Source organism: Ciconia boyciana, chromosome 26 (genome assembly GCF_034638445.1).
Source record: "Ciconia boyciana chromosome 26, ASM3463844v1, whole genome shotgun sequence".
Classification (NCBI taxonomy): Eukaryota; Metazoa; Chordata; class Aves; order Ciconiiformes; family Ciconiidae; genus Ciconia; species Ciconia boyciana.
This window is the reverse complement of record NC_132959.1, coordinates 3,129,622-3,154,173: the sequence shown is the minus strand read 5'-3', so window position 1 is coordinate 3,154,173 and position 24,552 is coordinate 3,129,622. Positions and strand designations below refer to the sequence as shown.

Sequence of the window (24,552 nt, the reverse complement as noted above, 5' to 3'; positions counted from 1 at the left end):
CTCAAGGGGCTGCATGGGGGTCTATAGGGGCTGCACAGGGCTGTAGAGGGGGTCTGTAGGGGCGTACGGGGGTGTACATTGGCATATAGGTGACCTGTAAGTGCTGCGGAGGTTTGCACGGGGCTGCACAGGCATCTGAAGGGGCCGTATAGGGCGGTTTGGAGCTGCATAAGGCCTGCAGAGGGCTGTATAGGCACGTATAGATGTCCGTAAGGCCTGCACAGGGCTCTATAGGTATGTATAAGGTGGCTGTAGCACCACAGAGAGCTGCATAGGGGTATATAGGGGCTGTACGGGGCTGCATAGGTGTGTACACAGGCTGTATAGGGATCCACAGGTGCTGTATGGGGCTGTATAGGGGTGTATGGGGGCTGTACAGGAATCCACAGGTGCTGTACAGGGCTGTATACAGGTGTATGGGTGTCCGGAGGGGCTGTATAGGGCTGTACAGGGTGGTATAGGGGTGTATGGGGGTCTGTAGGGGTTGTATGGGGCTGTATAGGGCTGTACAGGGTGGTATAGGGGTGTATGGGGGTCTGGAGGGGCTGTATAGGGCTGTATGGGGCTGCATAGGGGTGTATAGGGGCTGTACGGGGCTGTACAGGGGTGTGTGGGTGTCGGGAGGGGCTGTATGGGGCTGCACCGGGTGGTATAGGGGTCTGGAGGGGCTGTATAGGGCTGTATGGGGCTGCATAGGGGCTGCACAGGGGTGTATAGGGGCTGTATAGGGGTGTATGGGTGTCTGGAGGGGCTGTATAGGGCTGTAGAGGGTGGTATAGGCGTGTATAGGGGGTCTGTAGCGGCTGCATGGGGCGGTATGGGGGTGTATAGGGGCTGTGTAGGGGTGTATAGGGGGTCCGTAGGGGCTGAATGGGGCTGTATAGGGGGTCTATGGGGGCTGTATAGGGTCATAAGGGGCTGCATAGGGGTGTATAGGGGCTGTATGGGGCTGTAGAGGGGTGTGTGGGTGTCTGGAGGGGCTGCACGGGGTGGTATGGGGGTGTATGGGGGTCTGTAGGGGCTGTATGGGGCTGCATAGGGGTGTATAGGGGCTGTACAGGGCTGTACAGGGGTGTGTGGGTGTCGGGAGGGGCTGTATAGGGCTGTATGGGGCTGCATAGGGGTGTATAGGGGCTGTGTAGGAGTATACGGGGGTCCGTAGGGGCTGGATGGGGTGGTATGGGGGTGTATAGGGACTGTGTAGGGGTGTATAGGGGTGGTATAGAGATGTATAGGGCTCTATAGGGGCAGTATAGGGGTGGTGTGGGGATGTATAGGGCTCTATAGGGGCTGTATAGGGGTGTACAGGGGCTGTGTAGGGGTGTATAGGGCTGTATAGGGGTATATAGGGGTCTGTAGGGGTGCACAGGGGCGGTGTGGGGGTGTTCAGGGGCTGTATAGAGATGTATAGGGCTCTATAGGGGCGGTGTGGGGATGTATAGGGGTGTACAGGGGCTGTATAGAGGTGTATAGGGGCTGTGTAGGGGTGTATAGGGCTGTATAGGGGTATATAGGGGTCTGTAGGGGTGCACAGGGCGGTGTAGGGGTGTTCAGGGGCTGTATAGGGGTGTATAGGACTCTATAGGGGCGGTGTGGGGCTGTATAGGGGTGTACAGGGGCTGTATAGAGGTGTACAGGGGCTGTATAGCGGTGTATAGCGCCTGTGTAGGGGTGTATAGGGCTGTATAGGGGTATATAGGGGTCTGTAGGGGTGTACAGGGGCGGTGTGGGGGTGTTCAGGGGCTGTGTAGGGGTGTACAGGGCCCTATAGGGGCGGTGTGGGGATGTACAGGGCCGTACAGGGGCGGTGTGGGGGTCTGCAGGGCCTACAGGGGCTCCATAGGGGCCCACGCGGGTCCCTCGGGGTTCCCGGGGGCAGGGCGGGGCTCCTACGGAAGCCGAGGAGGCCCCGCCCCGCCGGTGACGCACAGGGGGGTGGCCGCCGTGACCGCCGGCCGGTGCTCGCGGCCTCGCGCGGCGCCGCGGGAGCAGGGGGTGCGCGTGGGGGGCGGGGTCAGGGGCGGGGTCGGGGGTCAGGGGGCGGTGGGTGGCAGGGGCCGGGCAGCCGGGACAGCGACAGGGCTGACCTCTGACATCTGACCTGGCTGCCCTTGACCCCGCCGCGGTCTCACGGGGGGGGGGTGTGTGTGTGTGGAGCGGCGCACCGGGAGTGACGTCACTGCCCCAGGCCGGGGGGGGAAGTGACGTCACGGCTGGGAGTGACATCACTGCGGGGAGTGACGTCACCGCCGGCTTCCAGCGTGGCAGCACCGGGTCTCCCTGCCAGGGCGTGACGTCACCACCGGGGCCGGCGAGGACGCGGACGTCGCGGCAGCGGCAGCAGCGGCCGGGCGTGACGTCGCCGGTGACCCCACGCGGCCGGGCGTGACGTCACCGGCGGCCGCCCGGCGGCCTCGCAGCCGGGAGCCATGTGGCGCGGCGGCAGGGCCGCGTCCCGGGCGGCGGCCGCCGCCCGCCGTCCCCGGGCCCCGCCCGGCCCCACCCGCCGCCCCCGCCGCGGCGCCCGAGCCCCCGGGACCGCGCGGTGCCCAACGGCGGCTGGAGCGCGGCCATGCGGCGGCACTACCGGCGGCTCCTCGCCATGGCCGCCGCCGGGGCCTGGGCGCGGCTGCCGTCCTACCCCCGCGCCCGCCAGCACCTCCCGGGCGGGCGCTGCCCCGCCGGGGCGCCGGGGACGGCGGGGGACACGCGGCTCTTCCTGCGCGCCATCGAGGGCGCCGGCGCCGGCTTCGAGTACGCCATGTTCCTCAACGCCGCCGAGCGCCGCCTGCTCTGCCTCTTCCAGCCCGGGCCCTACCTGGAGGGACACCCCGGGTAAGCGCCAACGCCAACGCCGCCGCCGCCGCCGTCCCCGCGCCGGCGCCGACCGCGCGTGTGTGTGTGTGTCCCCCCAGCCTGACCCACGGCGGAGCCATCGCCGCCATCGTCGACGGCGCGCTGGGGACCTGCGCCCTGGCGGTGGCCGGGACGGTGATGACGGCCAACCTCAGCGTCGACTACCTGGCGTGAGTGTCCCCGGGGCGGGGGGCGGGGGGGTCCCCGGGGCGGGGGGGGGGGACACCGAGGGGACCTGAGCCGCCCTGCCCCCGCGCAGCCCCGTCCCGCTGGGCGCCGTGCTGCTGCTGGACGGCCGCGCCGAGCGGCTGGAGGGGCGCAAGGTTTTCCTCTCCTGCCACGTCCGGAGCGCCGACGGGGACACGCTGCACGCCCGGGCCACCGGTGAGGACGGGGACACCCCGGGGGGGGACGGACGCGGGGGACGCGGGGGACGCGGGGGGCCCCACCCAGCCCGTCCCATCCCCCCTCTCTCCTCCAGGCCTCTTCATCCGGCTGGACCCCACCAAGCACCCGGCGCAGGAGGAGGGCGGTGGCCGGTAGCCGTGCCCGCCACCCCGTGTGTCCCCCCGTGTCCCCCCCGTCCCCTCGTGTCACCCCGTGTCACCCCGTGTGTCGTCCCCCCCCGGGCCTCAGTTTCCCCAGGCGGGGCCGGGGGGGGGCCCACGAGCATCAGAGCCGCTGCGATCACCCCCCGTGTCCCTGGTGTTTCTGTGGGGTTCAGCCGCGTCCCGGGGGGCCACGGGTGGGACCCCACGGCCAGGAGGGGTCCCCCGGGGGGGGGTGGGGGGGAGCAGGGAGCCCTTCGGGACCCGCCCCGGCCCCTCCCCCCGCCGTGTCCCCGCCGCTGCCACCTCGGGTCCCCCCGCTGCGCTGCCCACGGGGGGACACGGGGGGACACGGGGACACCGTGGGGTCCGCGTGACACGGAGGGGACCGCGGGTGGGCTCGGCCACGGGTCCGCCGGCACGGGAGGGCGGGGCCTGGGCGCGTGGGCGGGGCCTGGGCGCGTGGGCGGGGCCGCGGCAGCGGACGAGGTGGCCGCAGGCTGGGGCGGTGTGGGCGGAGTCGCGAGAGGGGGCGGGGCGGGGCGCGCTGCGTGGGCGGGGTTGGGGGCGGGGCCGAGCCCGGCGGCGGAGGGGGCCGGGGCCCGGGGCGCGGCGGGGACACGGGAGGGGCCGGGCCGGGGGGACCCCGCGCCGGGGTGGGGTTCGCCGAAGCGGGGCTCAGGTTCCCCCATGGCCCGGCAGCGCCTGACCCCCCCTGGGCGCCGGGGGGTATCGCGGCTGCACCCCAAAACGGAGCACCTCAGGGTGCCGGGGGGTCCCACGGCTGCACCCCAAAAGCGGGCGCATCGAGGTGCGGGGGGTCCCACGGTTGCACCCCAAAAGCAGGCACATCGGGGTGCCGGGGGGGTGCCATGGCTGCACCCTAAAAGCGGGCACACCGGGGCGTGGGGGGTCCCACGGCTGCACCCCAAAACGGAGCACCTCAGGGTGCCAGGGGGTCCCACGGTTGCACCCCAAAAGCGGGCACATCGGGGCGTGGGGGGTCCCACGGCTGCACCCCAAAAGTGGGCACACCGGGGCGTGGGGGGTCCCACGGCTGCACCCCAAAAGCGGGCACACCGGGGTGCCAGGGGGGTGCCATGGCTGCACCCTAAAAGCGGGCGCATCGGGGTGCTGTGGGGTCCCACGGTTGCACCCCAAAAGTGGGCACACCGGGGTGCCGGGGGGTGCCACGGCTGCACCCCAAAAGTGGGCACATCGGGGTGTGGGGGGGGTCCCACGGCTGCACCCCAAAAGCGGGCACACCGGGGTGCGGGGGGTCCCACGGCTGCACCCCAAAAGCGGGCACACCGGGGTGCGGGGGGGTCCCACGGCTGCACCCCAAAAGCCAGGCACACCGGGGTGCGGGGGGGGTCCCACGGCTGCACCCCAAAACGGAGCACCTCAGGGTGCCGGGGGGTGCCACGGCTGCACCCCAAAGCCAGGCACACCGGGGTGCGGGGGGGTCCCACGGCTGCGCCCCAGGGCCAGGCACCTCAGGGTGTCGCGGGGTCCCGTTGCCGCACCCCGACAGGGAGCACCTCGGGGGGCCGGGGGGTCCCGTGGGGCCTGGGGGTGCCCGAGCCCCCCCGGGGATGTGGGGCCGTGGCGGCGGTGCCCGCCCGGCCGCCGGGGGTCACCGGGGTCACGGGGGGTGAGGGGCACCCCCGGCCGCCCGGGTCCCCGCGCCGCCCCTCCGTGCCTCAGTTTCCCCCCCGGCCGCGCCGTGGAAAGTCGGAAATTTCCAGTGCGTGGGGCCGGGGGGGGCAGGATGCCGGGGGGGGCAGGATGCGGGGGGGGCCCCGGCGCCCTTATAACGCTCGGCCGCGCCGCCCGCGCCACCGCCGCCGCCATGCGAGGTAGGGCCTGGCACGGGGGGCCGCGGGCGGGGGGCACACGCGTGTGCGGGCGAGGCTGGGGGAGCCGGGGGCTGCGGGCGTGCGGGGGGGGGAGCCGGCGGGCGCGCGCCCGCGGCCGGGCACGCGTGCGTGCGGGAGCGTGCGACGTGTGGGAGCGCGTGAGCGGACGTGTGCGTGCGTGCGGGAGCGCGCCGGGTGCGCACACGCGTGTGCAAGGGCGTGGGAGCACGCGGGCCCGCGTGCGCGTGTGCTCTCCGTGGAAGCCCGTGAGAGCGGACGGGCGCGTGTGCAAGGGGGAAGGAGCGCGTGTACGCGTGTGCGCAAGCGTGTGGGAGCAGGCAGGAGCGCGTGTGCAAGGGCGTGGGGACACACGGGGATCTGCGTGCGTGTGCAAGCCGGGGGCGTGCATGGGTGTGTGCAAGGGTGCGGGGGGCAAGCGCGTGTGCAAGAGGCTGGGAGCGCGTGTGTGCAGGCGTGGGGGCGTGGGGGCGTGTGTGCAAGCGGGTGGGAGCAGGCGTGTGTGTGTGCAAGGGTGTGCGAGCACACGGGTGTGCGTGTGGGCGCACGTGTGGGCGCGACTGCGCGCTTGTGCGAGCGGGCGGGAGCGTGTTGGACTGTGCGTGTGCAAGAGCGTGAGCGTGTGAGTGTGTGTGCGAGGGCAGGGTGCGGGCAGGCGTGTGCACGACCGTACCCGTGCACACCTGTGGGAACACGCACGTGTGCGCAGACACGCGTGTGAACGTGCGCATCCGTGTGCCCACGTGTGCGCGTGCGTGAGAGCACCGGGAGCTGCCGGGGCACGGGGGCCACGTGTGTCAGCGTGTGTCAGCGTCACGCGTGTTTTACAGCTCACACAGGTGTGTTGGCACATGTTACAGCACGGCTATGCGTGTTGTGGCATGTGCAGGCATGTTTTAGGGCACGCGTGCAATGAGGGTTGTGTAACTGCATCTGCACACACTAGAGGTTCTGTGCATGCGTGTTACGGCGTGTTGCTACGTGCGCACACATGTTACGGCATGTTGCTGCGTGTGCACATGTGTTACGGCGTGTAGCTGCGCAGGCACACGTGTTACGGCGTGTGCACCCATGTCGCAGGGCAGTACAGGGCGTGCGGGTGTTGTACACGGCTCCGGGTGTCCGTGCACCGAGCGTGACGTGCACGCGTGTCGCAGGGGGTGCACGCGTGTCGCAGGGGGTGCACGCGTGTTATTGCATGTTGCCACGTGTCCCGGCGGTGCCACGGCGCTGGGCAGCCCCGTTTCCCCCCCGAACCCACAGCTGCGGCTGCCAGCGCGCGAGGCCGGGGGCGCGGGTGCCCCCCAGCACCCATGGGTGCCCCCGCGCACCTGCGGGCCAGGCGCTCGCCCTTAGATGTGGTGGAGGCTGGCAGCTGCGCGGGGCCGGTGCAGGTGACACCGACGGGGACGTGGACGGGGACACGCAGGTGGCCCCGCTCCCGCGCCGCCCCCGCCCGCAGCCCCCCTGCTTTGGCGCTGGGGAAACTGAGGCAGGGGTGCCGGCACCCCTGGGTGCTGGGGCCGGGGTCCCCAGGGGTCCCCCGCTAACCCTCTGCGTCATGGCGTGTGCCGTGACGTGTCTGCCCGTGTCATGGCGTGTTTTGCCGTGGTGCCGCGCCGGGGGGGGGGTGTCGGGAGCGCCCGGTCGTCCCCCCGCCCCGGGGCAGCGGGTGCTGACAGGTGCCAGCAGGTCCCCGTGGGTGCTGGGGGGGCCGAGGGTGCCGGTGGGTGTCCCCGGGGTTGACGGGTGCTGGCGGCTGCTCACGGAGCCGGCGGGTGCCAGCGGGTCCCTGCGGGGCTGGTGGGTGCCCGTGGGTGCCCGTGGAGCCGGTGGGGGTCGGTGGGTGCCCTGGGGCCAGCGGGTGCCTGTGGGGCTGACGGGTGCCGGTGGGTGCTCATGGAGCTGGTGGGTGCTGGTGGGTGCTGATGGAGACGATGGGTGCTGGTGGGTGCCCCTGGGGCTGGTGGGTGCTGGTGGGTGCTGGTGGGGACAACGGGTGCTGGTGGGTGCTCATGGGGCTGGTGGGTGCTGGTGGGTGCTGGTGGAGCTGACGGGTGCCGGTGGGTGCCCCTGGGGCTGGTGGGTGCTGGTGGGGCTGACGGGTGCCGGTGGGTGCTCATGGGGCTGGTGGGTGCTGGTGGGTGCCCCTGGGGCTGGTGGGTGCTGGTGGGGACGACGGGTGCCGGTGGGTGCTCATGGAGCTGGTGGGTGCTGGTGGAGCTGACGGGTGCCGGTGGGTGCCCCTGGGGCTGGTGGGTGCTGGCGGGGACGATGGGTGCCGGTGGGTGCTCATGGGGCTGGTGGGTGCTGGTGGGTGCCCCTGGGGCTGGTGGGTGCTGGTGGGTGCTGGCGGGGACGACGGGTACCAGCGGGCCCCCGTAGCGGTGGTGGGTGCCGGTGGGGACGACGGGTGCCGTTGGGTGCCCGCGGGGCTGGTGGGCGCCCGGGGGAACCGGTGCCCGCAGGTGCGGGTGGGTGCCGTGGGAGCGACGGGCGCTGGCGGGGAGGCGTGGGGCCGGGCGAGACCTCGTCGACCTCTCGCCGCCGGTTCCCGGCAGGAGCAGCACCGAAAGCGGCGCTTCCTGGCAGCCGCCGGCGCCGGCACCGTTGACTAATGCGGGTGCCGGGGTGCGGGGCTGACTCAAAGCGCCGAATTCCCAGGGCCCCCCCCGGCCGGTGTCGCGGCGGGGGTCCCCGGTGCCCGGCCGCCGGCGCCGGATGCGAGGGCGGCCGTCGGGCCCCAAAACTGGGGCGGGTGGAAAAAGCCAACGAAGCGGATTCGGCCGCGGGAGGAAGAGGTGCGGGCGTGTGCGCGCGTGTGCGCGCGTGAAGGAGCGGCTGCGGGCGTGCGAGAGCGTGCGAGAGCGTGCGCCAGGGCGCGAGGGCGCGTGGGAGCGTGCGAGAGCGTGCGCGAGCGTCGGCGGGCACGCGCCGGCCCGTGCAAGCATCCCCGAGCGCGCGTGAGCGCGCGCGGGTGCGCGCCGGCGCGTGCGAGCACGCGCAAGCGTGCGCAAGCATTTGCGAACACGTGCAAGCGTGCACAAATGCGTGCAAGCGTGGACAAGCGTGCAGCAGCCTGCGGGAGCGTGCGCGAGCGTTCACAGCTTTGCACAACCCTTTGCAAACGCGCACGAGCGCAGGCAAGCGTGCCCAGGCGCGCGTGCGTGACTGAGGGTGTGTGCACGTGCCCGAGCGTGCCCGAGCGTGCATCAGCCCCCCCAAACCCCCGTGCTTGAACGACCGCGCGCGGGCGTGCACAAGCGCGCCCCTACGTGCAGGCGCGTGTGCAAGCGTGTGTGCGCAGGCAGGAGGGGGCTCGGGCAGGTCTGAGCGCGCGCAAGCGTGTGCAAGGGTGCACGGATGCGCGTGGGTGTGCGCAAGCGTGCGCAGGGCAGAGGGTGACAAGCTGGTGGCGGTCGGGGGACGAGAGCCATCGGGGGGGAGGGGTCTCCTGGGGGCTCGGGGGCATCTCCGGGGTTGGGGCCCCCCAGCTCCGGTGTCCCCACCCCGGTGTCCCCCCGGCTCTGCCATGTTTGCTCTGGTGTCCCCTCTGCTCCTGTGGCCCCCCAGCTCCGGTGTCCCTCGGCTCTGGTGTCCCCCCAGCGTCCCCAGCCCCGGTGTCCCCCGCTCCCGCGGCTCTGGTGCCCCCCATCCCCGTGACCGCACCCCGTGGCCCCCTGCCCACTGGTGCCGTGGCTGTGCCGGGGCCGTGCCGGTGCCACGCCGGGCTGTGCCGGGGCGGCGGGTGCCTTCCTGCGAGGTGGGGCCGCGTCCCAGTTGCGGCTTCGCCGGCGCTCGCTGCCGCTGCGGTTTCGGCAGCCCCCGGCGTCCGGCAGGGCCCACCCTGCGCCGGGGCCACGGGGGGACGCCCGGGGGGCACCCAGCGGCTCCTGGGGGGGACCTGAGCACGTGGAGGACGTCGGAGCCCGTGGGTGCCACGGGAGCCCGTGGGTGCCACGCGAGCTCGTGGGGGGCACGTGAGCCCGTAGGTGACATCTGGGTCCATAGGGGACACCGATGCCCATAGGGGACACACGAGCCCCTGGAGTCCCGGTGAGAACGGGGGTGGCAGACGCGGTCCCAGAGAGGACACGTGGTCCCATAGGGCCCTCAGGAGCCCGCGGGGTGACGTGGGAGCCTCGGGGGGACACGGGAGCCCGCGGGGTGACACGTGAGCCCGTGGGGGACGCGAGCCTATAGGGGACACGTAAGCCCACAGCGGCCACGTGAGCCCGTGTGGTGACACATGAACCTGTGAGGGACACGTGAACCCAGAGGGGACGCATGGTCACACAGGGGACACGTGAGCCCACGGGTGCCATGTGAGCCCATAGGGGACACCTGGTCCCACAGGGGCCATGCGAGCCCATGGGTGCCATGTGAGCCCATAGGGGACATGTGGGCCCATAGGTGCCATGCGAACCCATAGGGGACACGTGAGCCCATAGGGGACACATGAGCCCATAGGGGACATGTGAGCCCATAGGTGCCATGCGAACCCATAGGGGCCATGCGAGCCCATAGGGGACACGTGGTCCCATAGGGGCCATGCGAGCCCATAGGTGCCATGCGAGCCCATAGGGGACACGTGGGCCCATAGGGGACACGTGGGCCCATAGGGGACATGTGGGCCCATAGGGGACACCTGGTCCCATAGGTGCCATGCGAACCCATAGGGGCCATGCGAGCCCATAAGGGACACGTGGTCCCATAGGTGCCATGTGAGCCCATAGGTGCCATGCGAACCCATAGGGGACACCTGGTCCCATAGGGGCCATGCAAGCCCATAGGGGACACGTGGTCCCATAGGGGCCATGCGAGCCCATAGGTGCCATGCGAGCCCATAGGGGACACGTGGTCCCACAGGGGCCGTGCGAGCCCAGGAGTGCAGGCGAGGACACAGATGGCACCCACGGTCCCACGTGAGCCCGGCGGGGCCGGGAGCTCCCGGGGGTCCCTGGGCGCGGGGCCCACGCCGTCCCTCCCGCCCGCAGCCCACATCGAGGTGATCCCCTGCAAGATCTGCGGGGACAAATCCTCGGGGATCCACTACGGCGTCATCACCTGCGAGGGCTGCAAGGTGAGCCGGGCGCCGGGGGGGCCTCGGGGCGCGGGGGGGGGCCTCGGGGTGCCCCGGGGTGCCGGCCCGGCGGTGACCCCCGGTGCAGGGCTTTTTCCGGCGCAGCCAGCAGAGCAGCCTGAGCTACGCCTGCAGCCGCCAGCAGAACTGCCCCATCGACCGGGCCAGCCGCAACCGCTGCCAGCATTGCCGCCTGCAGAAGTGCCTGCGCCTCGGCATGTCCCGCGACGGTGGGTGCCGGCCCCGGGCCGCGGGTGCAGCCCTCTCCCCGCGGCCGGGGGCCCCCCCCCCCCCGACCCCCCCCGGGGCTGGGGCTGCCCGGGGACCGTGGGACGCTCCCGGGGGGCCGCGGCGTCCCCGAGAGGAAGCGGAGGGGCCGTGGGCGCGCCCGGAGGAAGCGGGGCTGCCGTGACACCCGCGTGGGGCCGGAAAGCGCCGGTGCCCCGGCTATGTAGGTCGCGGGGAGCCCGGCCGGCGCGCGCGCACGCGTGGGGCACGCGTGGGGCGCGCGTGTCCGCCAGCGCCGCCGCCTCTCCCCGCAGCCGTCAAGTTCGGCCGCATGTCCAAGAAGCAGCGGGACCGGCTGCACGCCGAGGTGCAGCAGCAGCTGGAGCAGCGGCAGCGGGAGCGGGCGGCCGAGGGGGCACCCGCCGTCCCCCCGGGGCTGACGGGGTGCCGGGGCCACCTGCTGACCCCCGCCGGCACCCCGGGGTGCCCCGGCACCCACCACGGCGGGACAGAGGGCAGGGCTGGTCCCACGGCGGAGGTGGAGCTGGGGCGGCTGGAGGGGCCCAAGCGGGGCCCGGATGGGGACGGGGACGGGGACGGGGACAGGGACGGCCCCGACTTCTACCCCCGCCCCGATGTCGGCAGCCTCCTGGAGTCACCCACATCCTCCAGCGTGGAGATCGGTGAGTCGCTGGGTGCCACGTGCCCGTGGGGGCTGGGTCTGTCGCCAACGGGTGCTCGGCGGTGGTGGGACCTCGCCCGCCGGGGCCGTGGGCAGGGGCTGCCTGCCCCGTCCCCGTCCCCGAGCCCCCGTCCCACCGCGTCCCCGCAGAGCACCTCACCCAGAACGTCCTCAAGTCGTACCGGGAGACCTGTCAGCTCCGCGCCGAGGACCTGCAGCTCCGGCGCTGGGACACCTTCTCCCGTGAGGAGGTCTGCGCCTACCAGAAGAAGGTGAGGCCACCAGGGTGGGAACAGGGGAGGGGACGCGGCGGTCCCCAGGGCACCCAGAGGACGCCGAGGGCCGGGCGCCGGGGGCTCTGGCAGGGTGCAGAGCGACGGGGACGTTCGGGGGGGTTCGGGGCGGGGGTGACGGCCGGTCCCACAGTCGATGGAGGAGATGTGGCAGCGCTGCGCCGGGCGCATCACTGAGGCCATCCAGTACGTGGTGGAGTTCGCCAAGCGCCTGTGCGGCTTCATGGACCTCTGCCAGAACGACCAGATCGTCCTCCTCAAAGCGGGTACGGGGCCACCGCGTCCCCTCTCCCCAGCCCCGGGGCCACTCCATCCCCTCGTCCCCAGCCCCACGGTCCTTGCTGCCCCCGTCTCCCCAGCCCTGGTGTCCCTGGGCGATGGGATGCTCTGGTCCCATCAGGGAGGTGACAATCCCTACAGGATGCCATGGCCCCATCGGGAGGTGGCGGTCCCCAAGGGATGGCGTGGTCCCCAGGGGATGGCATCGTCCCCAAGGGATGGCGTGGTCCCCAAGGGATGGCGTGGTCTCCGAGGGATGGCGTGGTCCCCAGGGGATGGCATTGTCCCCAGGGGATGGCGTGGTCCCCAAGGGATGGCGTGGTCCCCAAGGGATGGCGTGGTCCCCAGGGGATGGCATCGTCCCCAAGGGATGGCGTGGTCCCCAAGGGATGGCGTGGTCTCCGAGGGATGGCGTGGTCCCCAGGGGATGGCATTGTCCCCAGGGGATGGCGTGGTCCCCAAGGGATGGCGTGGTCCCCAAGGGATGGCGTGGTCCCCAGGGGATGGCATCGTCCCCAAGGGATGGCGTGGTCCCCAAGGGATGGCGTGGTCTCCGAGGGATGGCGTGGTCCCCAGGGGATGGCATTGTCCCCAGGGGATGGCGTGGTCCCCAAGGGATGGCGTGGTCCCCAGGGGATGGCATCGTCCCCAAGGGATGGCATTGTCCCCAGGGGATGGCGTGGTCCCCAGGGGATGGCGTGGTCCCGTCATGGGGTGGCAGTCCCTACGGGCTGCTCTGGTCCCATGAGGGAGGTGACAGTCCCATGGGTCCCGTCAGGGAGGTGACGGTCCCCAAGGGCCACTCCAACCTCATTTGGGGAGGTGACAGTCCCATGGGCTCCACTGGGGAGGTGACAGTCCCGCAGGGCCACCCTGACCCCTCGGGGAGGTGACAGTCCCCAGGGCTGGTGCCGCGGGGGCACCAACCCAACCCCGAGCAGCGGCACCGCGGGGCCCCGTGTCCCCCGGTGCCACCGTCCCCGTCCCGCTGCCGGGCGGTGGCAGGCGCCATGGAGGTGGTGCTGGTGCGCATGTGCCGAGCCTTCAACTCCGACAACCGGACCGTCTTCTTCGAGGGCAAGTACGCTGGCGCCGAGCTCTTCCGATCCCTGGGTAGGGCTGGGGACGCGGGGGGGACACGCGGGGGGGACACGCGGGGGGGACACGCGGTGACGAGGACTCGCCCCAGGCTGCCACGAGCTCATCGGCTCCATCTTCGACTTCGCCCAGAGCCTCTGCGCTCTGCACTTCTCGGAGAGCGAGGTGGCCTTCTTCAGCGCCCTCGTCCTCATCAACGCCGGTGAGGGCCCCCCCGCCCCCCCCGTGCCTCGGTTTCCCTCCCCGGCCCTGTGGGAACCCGAACGAGGGTTTGTCCAAAGCCCCGTGGTTTTCTCCCAAAGCGGGTGCTGGGGCTGGGTGTCCTCTGCTGTCCCCCCGCCCTGTCCCCGTGGTGTCCCCACCCTGTCCCTGTCCTGTTGTGGTCCCCACCTTGTCCCCATCCTCATCCCATCCTGCCATGGTCCCATCTCTCCCCACCGCCATCCCCGGCCTTGTCCCCATCTCCGTCCTCATCCTGTCCTTGTCCCCATCCTTGTCCATCCCCATCCCTGTCCCTGTCCCCATCCCATCCCTGTCCCCATCCTTGTCCATCCCCATCCCTGTCCCCATCCCTGTCCATCCTGTCCATCCATCCTGTCCCCATCCCTGTCCCCATCCCTGTCCCCATCCTGTCCCCATCCTTGTCCATCCCCATCCTGTCCCCATCCCTGTCCCCATCCTGTCCCCATCCTTGTCCATCCCCATCCCTGTCCCCATCCCTGTCCCCATCCCTGTCCCTGTCCCCATCCTTGTCCATCCCCATCCCTGTCCCCATCCCGTCCCCATCCTTGTCCATCCCCATCCCTGTCCCCATCCTCATCCCATCCCTGTCCCTGTCCCCATCCCATCCCTGTCCCCATCCTGTCCCCATCCTTGTCCATCCCCATCCCTGTCCCCATCCCTGTCCCCATCCCGTCCCCGTCCCCGTCCCCACGCCACCCCCCGTGTCCCCTGTCCCCAGGCCGGCCGTGGCTGCAGGAGCAGGCGAAGGTGGCACGGCTGCAGGGACACCTGGAAGTCGCCTTCCGCCTCCTGCTGCGCCGGACCCACCGCGAGGGGCTCCTGGCCAGGGTGCGGGCACGGGGCCCGGGCGGGCGCGGGGCTGGGGGGGTGGGGGGGCCGCCGCGGGCAGGGGGGCACCGCGGGGGCGCGTCGCCCCGCGTGACGGGCGCGTGTCCCCGTGGGCAGCTGCCGCCGCAGGGACGCCTGCGGGCGCTGTGCTCGCAGCACGTGGAGCAGCTCCAGGCCTTCCGCCGCCTGCACCCCGGGGTGCTGCACGCTGCCTTCCCCCCGCTCTACCGCGAGCTCTTCCTCTCCGAGGCCGAGGCCGCCGGCGGCGCCCGCTGAGCCCCCGCGGGGACGCGGCCCCCCGGGTCCTCGCCCCGCCCTCCCCCTGCCCCCTGCCCGCCCGCGGCCGGGGGCGGCGGGGAGCGCCGGCACCCGTGGGTGCTCCCGTGGCCGGGGGGGGCACCCGCGCCCGGCGGGACGCCGGCACCCGGAGGGGCTTCGGCGCCCGGCGACGCTCCGGCACCCACGGAGGGGTCCGTCACCCGGTGACGCTCTGTCGCCCGGTGGGATTTTGTCACCCAGTGACGCCCCGTCACCCGGCGATGGTCTGTCACCCGAGGAGATCCGTCGCCCGGCGATGGCCTGTCACCCGGCAGGGCTTTGTCACCGGTGACGCCCCGTCACCCGGCGATGGTCTGTCACCCGGCAGGGCTTTGTCACCCAGCGACTCTCCGTCACCCACGGAGGGGTCCGTCGCCCGGTGACGCTCTGTCGCCCGGCGGGAATTTGTCACCCAGTGACGCCCCGTCACCCGGCGATGGTCTGTCACCCGGCAGGGCTTTGTCACCGGCGACGCTCCGTCACCCAGAGGGGCTCCGTCACCTGGTGACGCTCTGTCACACAGTGCTGGTCTGTCACCCGGCGATGGCCTGTCACCCGAGGAGGATCCATCGCCTGGTGATGGTCTGTCACCCGGCAGGGCTTCGTCACCCGGCGATCGTCTGTCACCCGGTGGGGCTTTGTCACCAGCAACGCTCCGTCACCCAGAGGGGCTCCGTCACCCGAGGAGGCTCCGTCGCCCGGCGAGGCCCCGGCACCTGTGGGTGCCCCGTCACCCGGGGGTGCTCCTTCGTCTGGGGGCGCCTCCTCCCCTGGGGCGACCCCTCCCCCACGGGTGCCCCACCGCCCGGGGTGCCCCCACCCCGCAGAGCAGCTCGGGCTCCCCGGGGCCGCGGTGGGTGCTCGGCCCCGCCCGGGACGGGCACACGCACCCCCGGGCTCTCCCACGGCCACCGGCGCCCGCGTGTGCAGACACGCGTGGGTCTCCCCCCGCCACGGGCGGCCCGGCGGGGTGACGGGGGGTGGGCGACGGGGGGGCCCGGCCGGGGCCGCGGCTGTACCGAGGTGGAATAAAGGCATTTTGGGGGACGGCGCGTCCGTGGGCTCCGTCACGGGGGGAACGGCGGCGCGGGGGGGGCAGGGGGGGACAGGGGGTGGCACCGGTGACACCGGCCGCGGCGGACACGGCGCGAGCCCCGCCCCGCCTCCCGGGACCCCACGGCCACGCCGCGCGGGGCATTGTGGGATGGGGCATTGTGGGATGGGGCAGAGGGCCCCCCCCCCCGCTCTACGGGACCCCCCGCCCGTCACTCACAGCTCAGGGCGGGTCCGAGCCCCCGCTGCTGCTCGCTGATTGGCTCAGCCGGCCACTGCGCGGGGCGGATTGGCCGCTTTATTCCCAGGCTAGTGCTGTGCCCCGCCCTCTCGCCGCTCTACTCCCTCCCCCTCCTGTGGGAGGCCGTCCGGGGATTGGCCGCCGCCCCTTTGGCGGTGATTGGTGGGGCGGGGAGGAGCGGCGCTATGATTGGAGCGCGGCGGGAGGGGGCGGGGCTAGTGGCGGCCGGGCGCGTGAGGCGGCGGCGGCTCGAGGGGCGGAGGGCGCGGGGGGACCGGGGCGAAGCCGGGCCCGGGGTCCCGGTCGGAGCTGGTGCCCGGGGGCCGCCCCGCCGGGGCCGGCCTCCCCAGGTAGCTTGAGGCCGTCCCGGGTAGGCGGCGGGACCGCGGGGGTCGGCGCCCACCCGCTGCGGCGGTTCCTCTCCCGGGGCGCCGGGAGCCGCGGCCTGTTCCGGCGGGACCGGGGCTGAGGCGGGCTCAGGCCTGAGCGCCTGCTCCGCGGGTGGCCGAGCCCCCCGCAGCGCGTGTGCGGGCGGGCGGGTGGGAGGGAGCCGAGGGGAGGCGGCGGAGGGTGCCTCGGTGCGGGGGGGGGGGGCTCGGCCTGGGCCCCCCTCCCACACAGCGGCCTGGCTGGGGAGAGGCTCCCGGTGAGACCTCTCTTTCCTCAGGCACGGGGAGGATGGCGGCGGAGCGGGGTTACTGGAACAGCCTGACGACCCTGCAGAAAGCCGCCGTGGTCCTGGGGATCCCGGCCGGCGCTGCCGTCTTCTACATCCTGTACCGCAGGTACCGGGAGAGCCGAGGTGGGTGTCGCAGCCCCCCCCCCCGTGTCCTTCCCACCCCTCCCACGCGCGGGCATGAGCGTTCAGCTGCCTCCCCCGTACCCCGACCTCCCCTCGCCTTCCCCAAATGAGCTGAGGCGAATGCCCCTGGGGCTTTTGGAGCTGCTGTGGGCCCCCTCCCTGGGGACGGGGAGTAGCTTTGCCCGCTTTGAATTTCCCTTGTGCTGTTTGTAACCCCCCGGGGGTTTCCCTCTCCCTGCGCGGATGGACGTGGCTGTGGGGACCCCCTGCCGTCGCTCTGCCCTCAGAGGAGCGGCTGACCTTCGTGGGAGACGAGGAGCTGGAAATCGAGATGCGAGTGCCCCGGGCGGCCGTGAAATCCATCATCGGCCGGAAGGGAGCCACCATCAAGAAGGTAAGCGATGCCAGAGGGTCGCGGGGTGACGGGAAAGGGCCAAGTCGCCCCTGCGGGACGTTTACTGGGAGCCCCCCGTAAATGGCAGCCAGGGACTGGTCCCCCCGCCCTGTGCCCACAGCTAAGCCAAGAGACGGGAGCTCGCATCGACGTGGAGGGAGAGGACGAGGGCGAGGAGGCGGCGCTGCTGATCTCGGGCTCCCCCAGCCAAGTCTGCCGGGCGAAAGCCGCCGTCCACCAGATCGTGATGGAGAGTGCCCTGGTGTCGGAGCAGCTCTGCGTGCCCCAGAGAGCCGTCGGCAGGATTATCGGTACCTCCGCTCCCCCCGGGGCCCTTCCACCCACCCAGGGAGGCAGGGGACGGTGGGAGTTGTCTCAAATTTACCGGCTCGGCGTCTGCGGTGGCACAATTGCTGCGAAAAGCCCCGACGGCGTGAGCGTGCCGGGGCAGGAGAGCCGCTCCGGTTTCCTGCAGGCTCTGAGCCCGCTCTGCCTCGGTTTCCCCGGGGCTTTCCCTGTCTCCCGCAGGCCGGGGCGGCGAGACGGTGCGGGGCATCTGCCGCAGCTCGGGGGCCAAAGTGCTCTGCGAGCGCGAGGCCGACGCCGGCCTGGCCCCCATCAGGGTCATCCAGCTCTCGGGGACGCGGCAGGAGGTGGCGGCCGCCAAGGTGAGCGGGAGGCCGGGGGGCTGGGGGACGGCTCGGCCCCCCAGCCCAACCCTCTGCTCTTTCCCCCCAAGAAACTCATCATGGAGAAGCTGATGGAAGACGACGCCTTCCGGAAGGAGCTGGCCCAGTCGACGGCGACGCGGTGCCAGCGCAAGCAGCCCCCGGGCAGCCGGTGGGAGCAGGAGCCACTCCCCGATGGGGTGCCGGAGCGCAGGGAAGAGGACGGGGGCTCGTCCTGGGGTGAAGGCTCGCTCCGGGGCCAGGCTCCCTTTGAGGAGGCGGAGGAGCTGGAGGATGAGAGCGAGGAGCTGGAGGAGCCGGCGGCAGGGCCCGACGCGGCAGTGCCGAAATTTGAGGGTAAGAGAAGGGTTTGTGTCGTCGCTGGGGGAGCGTACTCGCTCGGGTTCCTTACGGACCTGCGGAGCGTTGGGAGCCGTTCTAACGGCGCCGGCTCACACCGGGTTGCCCGTGGCGTCGTCCCCTGGACTCGCTCCCTCCCGCCCTGCTCCGGGTGTCGACGTGGTGGGAGCCAAGGCCGGGCAGGACGGCTCAGCCGCCCGCCGGGCTCTTGCCGGCGCCGTTTGTCCCGCAGAAGGTCTGAGACGTGTCTCTGCCAGCGGGGTCCGTGGGCCGGCTTCTCCCCATCTCTGCGGGAGGCCGGGGCTCCCCTCGGCCGCCCGGTCCGGCTCTCACCGGGGCTCCCCGCGCCTCTTCCCGTAGTTCCCAGCCCCGATTTCAGCTTCCACGCCGACGAGCACCTGGAAGTTTACGTCTCGGCCGCGGAAAACCCCAACCACTTCTGGATCCAGATCATCGGCCACCGCAGCCTGCAGCTGGACAAGCTGACCACCGAGATGCGGCAGTACTACCAGAGCAGCGGCCGCGCGGTGAGACCCCCGCGGGGTGCCGGCCTCGCGTCCCGTCCCCCCGCGGCGGGTCCCCTCGCCCGTCCCAGGGACGTCACCCGCCCTGTCCCCCCCCCAGGCAGAGCTCTCAACCGTCCAAGCGGGGGACATCGTGGCCGCTCCCTACGTGGACGGCAGCGACTGGTACCGAGCCCGCGTCCTGGGCACCCTGGAGAACGGCAACTTTGACCTTTACTACGTGGATTTTGGGGACAACGGGGAGGCCCCCCGCGAGGCGCTGCGAGCCCTGCGGTGAGCGCGGGGTGTCGCCTGGGGAAGAGCTGAGGGGGGACGGCGGGGGCCGCGGTTTAACGTCCCCGGGGAAGCCTGCAGCGCGGCCTGGGGGGAGCCGGCGGCCGCATCGCCGGAGGAATTCGGTGTCGCGGTTGCGGCGTGAAGAGCCGCGGAAATCCCCGGGGAGCCGGGATCGCGGCCGAGGCGGGCTGTCCTCGCCGGCGGCGCGGTGTCACGGCGGCTTTCTCTCCCTGCCAGGAGCGACTTCCTGAGCCTGCCCTTCCAGGCCATCGAGTGCAGCCTGGCCGGGATCGTGCCAGCCGGTGAGCGGGGAAGGAGCCCCGGGCGGCCGGCGGGGGCTGGATTTGGCCGCGTCCCTTCCCCGCGGCCGCCGTCCGGCGCCGTCCGCTTCTGAGCTGGGCTCCGCTTGCCCCCTCCATCCTCTCCCGCAGGGGCCGAGTGGCAAGAGGCGGCCCTGGACGAGTTCGACCGGCTCACCCACTGCGCCATGTGGAAACCTCTGGTGGCGAAAATTTCCAGTTACGTCCAGTCGGGGCTCTGCCCCCGGCCCAACGTCAGGCTCTACGGCGTCCACCGCGGCGAGGTGAGCCCCGCCGCCCTTCAAACGCGCCCTGACCCCCCCTCCTCGGCGCTTTTCCCCCCCCCGTCCCGCTCTCCCGAGCCGCCGCCTCTCCAGCCCCGTCTCGTTTCGGCGCAGAGCCTGGACGTCGGCGCGGAGCTGGTGCGGCTGGGCTACGCCGTCCCCTGTCCCCAAGAGGACGAGGCGGCGGGGGACGGTCCCCCGCCTCCGGCGCAGGAGGCCGCGGCGGAGACGCCGGTGAGCAGGCGGGGGAGCGGAGAGGGCGGCTTCCCTTCCCCGGCGGGAGCCGGCCCCGGGCCCGCGCGTCTTCCCCAGGCCGGTGCCCTCCGCTCCGGCTGAGCCGGCTCTTCCCGGCGCAGGAGAGCGACGCCTGTGCCTGCCCCGAGAGCCGCTCCTCGGAGCCCCGGCGAAGGCCCGGCCAGAGCCCCCTGCCCCTCTCCTGCGCCAGCCTTTCGGGTGAGCCCGGCCCCCTCGCGCCGGGGGCGATGCCGGGCGGCGACGCGCCCGGTGCCACCGGTACCGCGTGATCCGGGCTCTGGCATCGGTTTGGCGCGTCGCGGTGCGGGGCCGTGACGCTCCCCGGGGCGGGCGGCGTTCCCCCCCCGGGGCTCCCCCCCGCCCGGGGCTCCCCCCCGCCCCGCTCCCCGCAGACGGCGCCTCGGGCAGCGGCGAGGACGCGGCGGCGGCGAGGAGCTCCCGGTGACGGCCCCGCCCGCGGGAGGAGGCCGGGAGGGCGCCGGCCGGCGGGACCCTCCCTGCGGAGACCCCCGGGAGGGCAGCGAGGGGGCCGAGGGCCGGTGGTGCCCCGTCCCGCCGTTACCGGCCCCGTCCCCGCGGCGCCGGTCGCGTTGTCGGGCGCTGCTCCTGTCCGCCTGCAATAAAAGGGAACCTCCCGCAGCTCCCGCCGGAACGGGGCCGGAGCCCCGGTTTGCTCCCGGGGCGGGGGGGGTGCCGGGGGTGAGCTGGGGCCGGGGAGCCCCGGTTTGGGGCGGGGGGCCGAGGGTCCCTCGTTTCGGGGGAAAGCAGGAGGTGCCATGCTGGGGTACACAGGCGGGGAACGGGGGCTGGGGCCACCACGGGGGCCGGGGGTACGGGGGCGGCTGCGGGTACCGGGCAGCTGGGGGTACCGGGTACCGGCGGTTGCAGGTACCAGGGGGCGGCTGGGGTACCGGGTACCGGGGGCAGCTGGGGTACCGGGGGCATCTGGGGTACCGGGTACCGGGGGCAGCTGCGGGTACCGGGGGACAGCTGGGGGTACCGGGGAGCATCTGGGGGTACCGGGGGCAGCTGGGGGTACCGGGGGGCAGCTGGGGGTACCGGGGAGCATCTGGGGGTACCGGGGGGCAGCTGCGGGCACCGGGTACCGGGGGGCAGCTGCGGGTACCGGGTACCGGGGGGCAGCTGCGGGTACCGGGGACCGGGGGCAGCTGCGGGTACCGGGGGGCAGCTGGGGGTACCGGGGACCGGGGGCAGCTGCGGGTACCGGGCTCCCAACGGGGCGCACTGGGCGCAGGCGCGCGGCGGGCAGCCCCCGGTCGGGTCCTCGGGCCCCGGCGGGACGCTACTGCGCAGGCGCGCAACTGGCAGGCCCGGCGGCGTCCTTCTGCGCAGGCGCGGTGGGCAGCCCGGCGGGGGCGGCCATGCTGGGCCGGGGGGCGGCGGGGGGCTGCGGCCTCCTGGCGCGGGCGGCGAGCCGGGCCCTGAGCCTCAGCCACAGCCGGGTGAGGGCCGGGGGCGGCACCGGGCCTGCCGGGGGCTTCCGCGAGGGGGTTGCCGGGGCCGCCTGGGTACCTGGGGGAGGGACAGGGGGTGTCCGTGAGGGGAGCCGGGGAGGGGCTGGGGGAGCGTGCAGGGGGTCTGCTTAGGGGCGTTGGGGGCACCTGGGCTGTGGGGAGGTAGGGGGTGTATACCCCATAGCATAGGGAGCGCTCAGTAAAGCGCGGGGGGGGTGGGGGGTCACCCGGGGGCGCAGCCACCTTGTCCCCGGGGCAGAGGCGGCTCTTGTCGGCGGGGGAGAGCTGGGGTGACGGGTGACTCCTGCGGGGGGGGGGGGAGGTTTCCTGTCGCCTCGGTCGCTCCTCCCCGGGACGGAGCCGGATTTCCCGCAGGGAAGCTCGCGGGTCGCTCGGCTTCGGGCTCACTGCTCCCTCCCGGGCCAGGGGACGGTGGTGGTGGAGCGGTGGTGGCAGGTCCCGCTCAGCAAAGAGGGGCGGCAGCCCCGCCTGCACCCCCGGCGGCACCGCATCTACAGACTGCTGGAGGACACCAAGCACCTGCCCAAGAAGGAGCTGGAGCTCATCCTCACCCAGTCGGTAGAGAGTACGTTCCCTCTGCCGGGCGTTTGCCCCCCTGCGCCAGGGCTGGGCCCAGCTGGGCACCGCTCGCAGGAGTTAATGCGGTTTCTGTCCAGTTTTGCCCTCGCCCGTGTCGGGGAGAGGCAGGATCCCCCCCGTTAGATCCCATTTCCGGTGATCCGGTGGCGGCAGGGATTCATCCCTCGGGCTGCGCGGTGATTATTTAGGGTTGCAGAACCCTGAACCCAATAATTTTGTGGTATTTTGGGTCTTTTTTTTTTTTTAATCTCCATCAGATGGAGCCTCGAAGCTGCCGTGGGGGCTGCGGGGTTGGCGCTTCTCCAGCACGCTCCTCGCTAACGTCACCTCTCCTCTCGCCCCTCTCCTCGCAGATTTGGGGAACCGGGGAGACATAGTCAGCGTGAAGAAATTCGTGGGTCGTAACAAGCTCCTGCCCCAGGGGCTGGCTGTCTATGCATCGCCGGAGAACAGAAAGATGTTTGAGGAGGAGAAGAAGGTGAGTCGGCACGAAGGGGACTCTCCGAGCCCGGCCGGGGCGTTTTTAGCCTGTCCACACTCTGACATCAGGAGATCTTAAAGAAGGAGCGGAGATTGCGCTTTAAAAGGGTCGGTTGCTCTTCGGGATTGTCCCTGTCTCCCTCCACCCACGTGTTTGTGGTTTTGTGGGGTGAGATCTGCTGATCGCCTTAGAAATACGGTCCCACAATGAGCCCCGCTCGCTAATAAATTCCTTCGCAGAGCACCGAAGGGTTTGTGATGACGGGAAGCCCTCCGGGCCTCTGCCGAGCTGCCTTTTCCCCCAGCAGCGTGCCGGCAGGCTGCCCGGCACGCGGCGTTGCCGAGCTTTCCTTTCATTTATTCTCCCCGATCCTCTTTTCCTTGCAGCTGCGCCAAGAAGGGAAGCTGGAGGTGCTCCAAACCCAGACCGGGGAGAAGGTGAGCGGCGGGGCACCACCAAGTCTAAAGTTGTTCCAGAGAAATCCATGAGTCCCGGAAAATCCCGGAGCCTCTTGGCGGGGCGCCGGCAGCCCTCTCCCTGCGGCTGCGGCTCGGGCAGGCAGCTGCGTGCACGTGCGCGTGCTTCCCGGTGCTGGGCTGGGGGCTGGGGCAGCCCCGTACCCCCAGCACCCCCCTGCTCGCCTGCCCGAGCCCCTCGGGAGCTCCCCGACACCTTCCTTCCCGCCTTCACAGACCATCAAGTTCCTCAAAAGCAGCCGCCTCGAGGTGGGCATGAAAAACAACGTCAAGTGGGAGCTGAACAACGAAATCGTCGCTCGCCACTTCCTCAAAAACGTGAGCGGTTCTTGCCGGCGTTGCCCGGAGCCGGCTCCGCGCCGGATGGGAGCTCTTTGCTGGTGCCGGGAGCTCCTGTGTGGGAGCGGAGCTGCGGGGGTCGGTCGTGGGAGCCCGAATCCGCGGGGAGGTGTCGCCGAAGGGGTTTAGCTGGGGTTTGAGGAGCCAGCGGCGCGTCCGTGGCTGGTTTGGGGCTCAGCCGAGGCGTGTGCCGAGAGCGGCTCAGCAGAGGGCTTAAGACCTCAAAGGGATTAAGAAAGGAAGACGGTAATTCCCTCCCGCGGCACGGCAGGAGCCGGGGAGCCCCCGCGGGCACCGTGGGGCCCGGCAGCTCTGCCCTCGCCGTGCCGGGGGGCCCGCTAAGGGGCTGGGGAATCGGGGGCTCGCTGCGGGCTGCCCCCGCTCCCTGCCTTCACTCCCGGCTCTCGTTTTCTTCCTCAGCTGCGGGTTTTTGTGCCTCCCCACGCGCTGAAGCTGCCGGAGGAGCCCATCACCAGGTGGGGCGAGTACTGGTGCGACGTGACGGTGAGCGAGCGGTCCCCCTCCGGTCCCCACCTCCCCGCCCCCTCCCCCAGCTCTGCGAGCACAGCCCCCCCCCCGTGCCTCAGTTTCCCTTCTCCGCACCTCTCCGCCCCGCGCGACTTGTCCCCACGTCCCACGGGGGTCCGACGCCAGCGGTCCTGCCCACGTGCCCACACCACAGAAACGCAGAGCCGAGCCGGCGGTGCCTGTTCTCTGGCACAGGGTGGGGTGTGAGGAGTGGAAATGCTTTATTTAAAAAAAACCCACCAAACCAACAGAAAACCCCATCCCCGCGACCTAGATAGACGAGAGCGTCTCCTCGCCCGCCGCCATTCATCTTTTGTCCTTCCCGGCCCCTCCGGGGAGCGGAGCCGGCTCCGAAACCGCCTCCCGCCGCTCCGAATCCGTGTCATCACCGCCAGGCTCCTTGGCAGAGGCTTCCGCTTCCTTCGCTGTGCCGAATTCCCGCAGCGGCTGGGGAAGGGGCGAGGGTCCCCGCTTCCCTCCCCGCTTCCCTCCCCGCTTCCCTCCCCGCTTCCCTCCCCGCTTCCCCCTGCTCCTACCCGAGCTCGCGTCCCGCCGGGGTTTGGGCTGGAGCGACCGTGGGCGCGGGACGGGGGAGAGAAGCGAGAGCAGCCGCACGCCGGAGCCCAGCGGCCGCTCCCCCCTCCCTGGGGAGCGCGGGGTGACGCGGGGGGGGACACGGGGGGGGTTCCCCAGCCCTGACCCCCCCCCTCCCGTGCCGCAGGTGAACGGCCTGGAGACCGTCCGGGTGCCCATGTCCGTGGTGAAGTTCCTGCGGCCCAAGACCAAGCGCTACAAGCACTGGCTGGCCCAGCAGCAGGCCCAGCTGGCGGCACGGAGGGAGGCGCTCCTCTGAGCCGGGGGGGGCCCCCGCCAGCCCCCCGGGACCCCCGGCCTCCCCCGGGACCCCGCTGCGTGCCCGGCGCCGGTTTGGTACCGGTAGGCGCTGGGGGAACGGAGTGGGGGGGGGGGCGGTTCCCCCCGGGGCTGGTCTGTCACCAAATAAAGGGCTCGGCGTGGCTTGGAGCGTGGTGGGGGTCTGCTCCTGGGGGGGACGCACACACACACGACAGTGGGGGGGCCCAGCCCCCCGGGGACTCCCCGTACACCCCCCGGTGCAGCCTCCCCCCGCCCCGGGACGGCGACGCCGCAGGACGCGGGGTCTCA

General features: G+C 72.1%; 3 protein-coding genes across 5 annotated transcripts; all 3 read left to right on the top strand.

The window, feature by feature from the left end:
• The first annotated feature begins 2,495 nt into the window (after positions 1-2,495).
• On the top strand, positions 2,496-3,546 carry LOC140644147 (acyl-coenzyme A thioesterase THEM4-like). Its single transcript, XM_072846712.1, has 4 exons — positions 2,496-2,835; positions 2,916-3,026; positions 3,116-3,240; positions 3,338-3,546. Exons 1-4 carry the CDS (start codon positions 2,573-2,575, stop codon positions 3,397-3,399), a joined length of 561 nt encoding a protein of 186 aa, XP_072702813.1. The 5' UTR covers positions 2,496-2,572; the 3' UTR covers positions 3,400-3,546.
• Positions 3,547-6,637: 3,091 nt separating this feature from the next.
• On the top strand, positions 6,638-14,327 carry RORC (RAR related orphan receptor C). Its single transcript, XM_072846683.1, is given in 12 exon segments — positions 6,638-6,665; positions 10,279-10,364; positions 10,453-10,594; positions 10,907-11,275; positions 11,425-11,546; positions 11,701-11,833; positions 12,852-12,959; positions 13,036-13,146; positions 13,906-13,923; positions 13,926-13,989; positions 13,991-14,015; positions 14,133-14,327. Coding segments are annotated over 12 exon segments (1,365 nt in total). The 3' UTR covers positions 14,292-14,327.
• Positions 14,328-15,855: 1,528 nt separating this feature from the next.
• On the top strand, positions 15,856-22,825 carry TDRKH (tudor and KH domain containing). Of its 3 annotated transcripts, XR_012039766.1 has the most exons (16): positions 15,856-15,977; positions 16,295-16,429; positions 16,717-16,823; positions 16,945-17,134; positions 17,352-17,491; positions 17,563-17,848; positions 18,212-18,378; positions 18,476-18,648; positions 18,889-18,953; positions 19,083-19,234; positions 19,349-19,468; positions 19,591-19,687; positions 21,391-21,550; positions 21,918-22,042; positions 22,432-22,482; positions 22,738-22,825. XR_012039766.1 is itself a non-coding variant. In XM_072846900.1 (13 exons), exons 2-13 carry the CDS (start codon positions 16,306-16,308, stop codon positions 19,932-19,934), a joined length of 1,674 nt encoding a protein of 557 aa, XP_072703001.1. In that variant the 5' UTR covers positions 15,856-15,977; positions 16,295-16,305; the 3' UTR covers positions 19,935-20,157. The 3 variants fall into 3 exon arrangements, 1 of the variants encoding a protein (XP_072703001.1); XM_072846900.1 differs by lacking the exons at positions 21,391-21,550; positions 21,918-22,042; positions 22,432-22,482; positions 22,738-22,825 and adding an exon at positions 19,882-20,157; XR_012039767.1 differs by lacking the exons at positions 21,918-22,042; positions 22,432-22,482; positions 22,738-22,825 and having other exon boundaries at positions 19,349-19,687; positions 21,391-21,442.
• Positions 22,826-24,552: the final 1,727 nt, after the last annotated feature.

What these genes read in the sequence shown, in the direction of transcription:
- LOC140644147 (XM_072846712.1), top strand. Translation starts at nt 2,573, where the DNA reads ATGCGGCGGCACTACCGGCGGCTCCTCGCCATGGCCGCCGCCGGGGCC. An exon ending in TACCTGGAGGGACACCCCGG is followed by an intron (nt 2,836 to 2,915) that starts GTAAGCGCCAAC and finishes GTGTCCCCCCAG; the next exon opens with CCTGACCCACGGCGGAGCCA. An exon ending in CTCAGCGTCGACTACCTGGC is followed by an intron (nt 3,027 to 3,115) that starts GTGAGTGTCCCC and finishes GCCCCCGCGCAG; the next exon opens with CCCCGTCCCGCTGGGCGCCG.
- TDRKH (XM_072846900.1), top strand. Translation starts at nt 16,306, where the DNA reads ATGGCGGCGGAGCGGGGTTACTGGAACAGCCTGACGACCCTGCAGAAA. An exon ending in GGCAGTGCCGAAATTTGAGG is followed by an intron (nt 17,849 to 18,211) that starts GTAAGAGAAGGG and finishes CTCTTCCCGTAG; the next exon opens with TTCCCAGCCCCGATTTCAGC. An exon ending in ACGGCGTCCACCGCGGCGAG is followed by an intron (nt 19,235 to 19,348) that starts GTGAGCCCCGCC and finishes GTTTCGGCGCAG; the next exon opens with AGCCTGGACGTCGGCGCGGA.